Source organism: Lactuca sativa, chromosome 9 (assembly GCF_002870075.4).
Source record: "Lactuca sativa cultivar Salinas chromosome 9, Lsat_Salinas_v11, whole genome shotgun sequence".
Taxonomy (NCBI): Eukaryota; Viridiplantae; Streptophyta; class Magnoliopsida; order Asterales; family Asteraceae; genus Lactuca; species Lactuca sativa.
Window position 1 is genome coordinate 57,844,087 of NC_056631.2, and position 6,447 is coordinate 57,850,533.

Here is a 6,447-nt window from a genome sequence, read left to right on the forward strand (position 1 = left end):
GAGAAGAACCCTAAACGGCTGTGGGCATCTAGAGCAAGATTGAAGGATATTAGGGCCTTGAAGAAATTGTTGTGCAAGGAGGAGAAGAGCTTTGGCTAAAGGAACAGCAAGGGATTCGAGTTCTGCGGTTTGGGGACACAGAGAGTGCGTCATTCAGGTAATATTTCGGATTCCTTCTGTTATGTTGATGTGTGCATGGATTTAGGGTTTATGGAACCCATTTGGTGATTAGATGAATTAGTACCTTGTTACCCAAACGACTATAACCCTGTATTAGGACCTTTAGAGGTCCAGAAGGTCCCATGCTTGTGTAATTCGGGACGAAACTTATCTCAGGAAGCAGTTTGATCGACTGCATGGCATGGACTCGCCGAGTCCGATGAACAGACTCGGCGAGTAGCTTGGAGATTGTCTGGAACTCGTCGAGCTGTTCTTCAGACTCGGCGAGTGGAGTCGGGGTGGCCCCGCGATTCTTCCACAAGGATCTCGTCGAGTCAAGAGGGATACTCGACGAGTAGAAAGGGAACATCAGGGGAAGTTGGGGAGGACGTCTAGACTCACCAAGTCGCCATGGCACTCGCCGAGTCCGGTCGAGTTGACCGTTGACCGTTGACCGTTGACTAGAGTTGACCTAAGTCTGTCTTCTTAGGGATAGTCACACTTATATGATATAAGTGTTAATGAGAGATATGTGATGTTATAGGGAGGTTGTAGCTCGTCGGATTGTGCACGAGTGACTTCAGGATTTGCTAGCTTTCAGCATTTACGAGGTGAGTCTTCTCACTATACTGTACCCGGAAGGGTTTGACTGTGTGACCGGAAGGTCAGCTATGATATGTGCTATGTATGCTATATGTGGTAAGCTGTTTGTTATAAGTGCTATGTATATTATGGGCCGGAAGGCAATATGTATGGGCCGGAAGGCGATATGTTGTGTGATGGACCGGAAGGTCGGCGTGGGTAGGACCGGAAGGTTTACCCAGCAGGGACGGAAGTCCCCTGAGACACATGGACCGGAAGGTCGGGGCCTGGAAAGGCGTATGTGCGTAAGTTGTATATTGGGGAACTCACTAAGCATTTATGCTTATAGTTGTTTATGTATGTGTTTCAGGTACTAGTGAGGACCGTGGGAAGGCGCCGACGTGATCGATACACACTGAAGAATGTTTTTATGATCTTGGGATTTTGACTATTTGTATTTGACAGAATACTTAAACTCTTTATGCCTTGTTTTGAATAGAAATACTTTATTTTTAAAATGAAAATTTTGTTTGAAAATTTGCGTTGTTACACCACAATAGTGCAGTAGGGATTCAGATTGGACAAAGGAACACCATCAGTAGGACAGTATTGTGCATTGGTTTCAAGAGGAGTATCTACAGTCTGATTGTCAGAGAGGTCTGCCCGTATAAACAAGTTATATATATATATATATATATATATATATATATATATATATATATATATATATCTACATATATATATATATATATATATATATATATATATATATATATATAGTCTGAGAAAGAAGACCTCATTTCTTAGACCGAGCTATCTTAATACCCAAGAAATAACGCAACAATCTCAAATCCTTCATAGTAACTCGATGAGCTAGATCATGCTTAAAAAACTCAATACCATCATGATCATCACCAATAATAATCATGTCATCCACATATAAGGACAAAAGAATTCGTCCTACACTCGTGATCTAATGAACAAAGTTGAATCATGATTGCTCTGGACAAACCCTTGAGAGGTAACCACTGTGGAAATTTTTTCAAACCAAGCATGAGGTGCTTACTTGAGGCCATACAAAGCTTTGCAAAACCGACAAAACCTCACCCGGATGGTGTTGAATTCCTAGGAGAGGTCACCATTCAAAAAAACATTCTTGACATCCATTTGAAAGATCTTCCACTGTCGAATAGATGCAACTGTAATCATACTACTGACTGTCGTCATCTTTGCTACTAGGGAAACGGTTTCCTCATAGTCAAAACCGTGTTGTTGGGAATACCCTTTTGCTACAAGTCTGACCTTGTACCACTCAACAGATCCATCATATTTGGTTTTTATCTTGTACACCCAACGACAACCAATTGTATGTTTCCTAAGAGAAAGGAGAACCAAATCTCATGTATGAGTTTGATAAAGAGCAGTGAATTCCTCAGCCATAATATTCTGCTAAAGAGGATCTAATGCAGCCTCTCTATACGATTCAAAGTAGTGAGGTCCATTTGACAACCTCAAAGAAGTAAAGAACATGATAACACATCTCCGCCGTTGATTTATTGAAAATTTTCTATCATAATTCAATAACTTTAAATTTTATTGTTTTCCATATTCTGCTTCATCGTTGATCAAAATAATTCTATATTGTTGCTTCATCATTCACTTCCTATTTTAATGTTACATATTATGTGTATTATTTCTATGACTAGTATTTGTAATAACAAACCAGACAACTATTCGTATCGGACATATTGGATATTGTTGTTGATCTATCAAATGTGAATGTTTTTAACATGACACCTGTTCGAATTAGACATTCACATGTGAATAATCATCATATACAATGAGCTCACAATCTCTTACGATTACTCATAGTTACTCTTTCATATGTTAATGACCAATATACCCCTCACATCCTCTAAAAAGATAACTAGTATTTGGAATTTGGAATTAAATAAAGATGCTGAAACATGGTTCCATAGATCGACAAGTTTTAGTTTTACTGAAGATGAGGAGAGAAAGCAGTGATAACTTCCTTGTAAACAGGTTTCTTGAAATCCACAGCCTGCAGAAAAGAAAAGAAAAGAAAAAAAAATGAGAGTGATGTAGGTAAAATGACGAAAAAGGACATGCAAAAAAAGGTGGACCCACGCACACGATCAATCACTTGTTCGGGTGACATCCAAGCCCACTCTCCAAATTCAGCCTTCTCAGTGCCATCACCCAATAAATTTATTTCTTCATCTTTTCCAGTGAACTTAAACAAGAACCTGTGAAAATTGTTATTATATAAACTAAACAGACTGATTTTGGTTAAATTTGAAAGTGTAAAAACTAAAAACTAAAAAGTGTGTATGGTTGACTATTTGACTATGACTCACCACTTTTGTGCTTGACCCTTCCAATCAGAACCCCATTGTCTATTAAGCTTTTCCCTCACTTTTGGAGGAAAATCATATGTCAACCAGTGTGGAGACTGCATCATGATGATATTGATAATGGCTTAAGACTGGATAAATGATATTTAAATACCATATTGAGAAAATGGAATGGAAGGAAAAGTAACTTAAATAATATTTAGTAGGATACAAACAAACCTCCATAAGAATTTCAGCTGATGTAACACCTGTTTCTTCTCTTAATTCCCTGATGGCTGCAGCTCTTGGATCTTCACCTTCATCAACACCACCCTGTTTCATAAACTTATATCATATCTCCATATATCTCTTTCAATTTCATATACTGTTTCATAAACTTAATCATCCAAAAAAAACCCCAAATAAAACAATGGTAAGGTAATCATAATCCATATTCAGAATTGATGTATTGCTGTAAAAACCTAAGAAAGTTATTCCATTACAAAATCTGGCAATTTCACCAATCGAATTATGGATGGATAAAACATGCATAAAGCAATATGAGGTACATATCCGTTAGGCGGATTTCTACACAATTGATAGATAAACTCAAACCAATTACTTTCGCAATGTTAATTGATTGGATTTACCTGGGGCATCTGCCATGAGTCCGGTATATCGAGCCTTGATGCTGAAAAAATCTGCATACAATTAATACTCCAATCAGTCCAAAATTGTATGTACTTATATTAACTCAAATGAATCAGAAGAAAGACAAATCAGGGCCATGATGATCTTCAGTGAAGAAGGAGAAACGAACCTTTTTGGAAGAATTCATGAGACAGATACCGACGTTTCTTCTGTACCCAGCCGGAGGAGTTTCCATGGATGTCGACGGGGAAGCACAGGTTACAATCGGACGGAGGCGATTGGGAAGTGTGAGTGTAAGTTGTGTAAATTTTTTGGAGTAAGAAGGGGATTGAGGGAAGAAGAAAGTGGGATTCGCTAGTACTTGATGTAATGGGGGATTACAGAGGCAGAAGGAATATCGACATATTGCCATTTAAGTTTTTTTTTTCTTTTAGAAGGTTTCATCTCTTCCTCGCTAGCTATCATCATTGGTCACTTCCAATTTACGAAAATACCCTTCCTTTTGTTCTAAAGTTTCGGTTTCGTTGCTTGAACAATAATACAAACCGGGCCGGACCGTTATTACTACACCAAACTTTATGAACAAAAAACCGGACCATATAATATTGGTTTGATCTCAAAATCACAAGTGAACCAAATTTTTGCTTTATTGGGTTACTAGTGAGACCCATGTATTACATGGTTGTATTTAAAACAATTAAATATATATAAACATTTGAAAATTTTGAATTTATAAGAAATATAAAATTATAAGGAAAGTCTATTAATAGAATTGATATGCATTTATTATTAAATTTAAATACCATATGGAATTAATAAAATAAAAAAACCACAAAATTACATGTGGAATAAAAATTAATTCAAAATAACCATAAAATGACATGTGGCAAAATAAATGTGAGTATAACAAGTGGCAAAAAAAACCTTCATTTATTAGAAAAGATAGTAATTGGTAGAAAACAGGGTAGTGAATATCAAAAAGATCTCGTATTAATTGGTACAAACATATCAAACAAATATGATATTTCCAGGATGGTATATTTTTACTATGCAAAATCTGTGACTTCTACCTTGAAGATAAGGTACACAAAATCGGAATTAAGGGGGTATTTTAAGTTCAAAAGTTTTTTTTGGCTTTAACTTTTGAGGGGGCAAACCAAAGTTGTTTTTAAAGCTTGTTTGGTTTGTATTTCTTGATTTTAGAATGTAATTTATTTTTTAAGAGGTTAAAAGTCACAAAAAAGAAAAAAAATACAATTTCTTGATTTTTGAAAACCATATTTTTTATTTTGGCAAAAAGTTATTTTGAAAAAGACTTTTCTATTTCTCAAACATCTTTTTGAATTTTTTGACTTTTAAAAAAACTAACAATCAAAAAGTATACAATCCCAAACACCTTGAGATGATCTTAAAAATAATTATCTTGATTTTCGGGTAAAATTCAAGAAACATTACACATTATCCTGTGTTAGTTCAAGCATGACCCAATGGGTGAGGCACGGTATTACCCAAGGCCTAATAAAGATTTGGGGCCCAATTTTAAAACTATTAATATTTAGACAAAACTGCATCCTATGATTAACTAAAAATTGTCACTTTGGTTCAAAAAGGTTTGGACTAACATCAAAGGTCCAAACTTTTCATTTTGTTGCGAGTTTGGTTCGATATTGTTTGCACTTCTTTATAAAGACGATTTTGCCCCTTATTATTTAAATTTTCATTTTAATTTTATTACAACAATTAAAAATAAAAGAAAAATAAAATACTCTCTCTCTCTCTCTCTCTCTCTCTCTCTTTCTTAAAGTTTGTAACTCCATCTTCTTTCATTTTCATATACATCGATGCACCACCACTTGCAGGAAGATGAAAATTACTGATACACCACCGCCAGCCGCCTTCGTCACCATCGTTAGCCACCGTCGTCATCTCCAAAACAACCACCGTCAGACAACCTTCAAGAATGCGACCACCAACATCTTCTTCATGCCTTATTTTCTACGTAACCGGATCTGGAACGCCACCCTCTACCTTCTCCGATATCGTCTATTGGAAACCATAAGTCGTCTCGTCGCTATTAGGGTTTTCACAGATCTTCACCTCTAACGTAGGAAGCCATCGCTGAAAACCCTAGCTCTGATGAAATATGATGTTTTTTTTCAGATCGCCGACCTTCTCTCTACCTCTTTAAGATCTGATAACCCTTCTCCCCCTCTCTCCCGGATCTAAAAACCCAGTAAACCCACCTCTCTGAGGACATCAGTGATGGCCGCTGCAAAGAAATGGGTATTTCAATACAACTCGGATTCACTTTGTAATACTTTACACTTTTGTTCCATTACATGAAGAAATTAAGTAAAAAAATTTAAACTAGAAGTGCTCAAACGAAGTGAGTTTTCTGAGAAGTTCATTATTTGAATCTTTATACAGATCGATGGTAGATGGAGATGGAGGTTTTAGTTGGGTTTTTTTGTTTATGTGTGTGTGAGTGAGAGTTTTTTTCTTGGTTGAAGTTTTTGAGCCCTAAAGTGGGTGTAATTATCTTCGAAGAACAATCAAGAACATGAAAGTTTTTAGGTATGGTGTTTGATCTGAAAATTATTGATGACGATGATTGTTTGGTGTTTACTGAAGTGATACATGAACTCCTAACTGAATTTTTGGTTCGATGGATTCTGGGTTCTTGAAGCAACTCAAAACGGTC

The 6,447-nt window shown here is 36.3% G+C and overlaps 1 protein-coding gene across 1 annotated transcript; it reads right to left on the reverse strand.

Annotated features, from left to right (window-relative positions):
* Positions 1-2,478: 2,478 nt before the first annotated feature.
* Positions 2,479-4,189, reverse strand: LOC111909004 (nudix hydrolase 26, chloroplastic). Its single transcript, XM_023904823.2, has 6 exons — positions 3,916-4,189; positions 3,746-3,796; positions 3,336-3,428; positions 3,120-3,214; positions 2,894-3,008; positions 2,479-2,803 (listed from the first exon to the last, which is right to left on the reverse strand). Exons 1-6 carry the CDS (start codon positions 4,156-4,158, stop codon positions 2,738-2,740), a joined length of 663 nt encoding a protein of 220 aa, XP_023760591.1. The 5' UTR covers positions 4,159-4,189; the 3' UTR covers positions 2,479-2,737.
* Between the last annotated feature and the right edge of the window lie 2,258 nt (positions 4,190-6,447).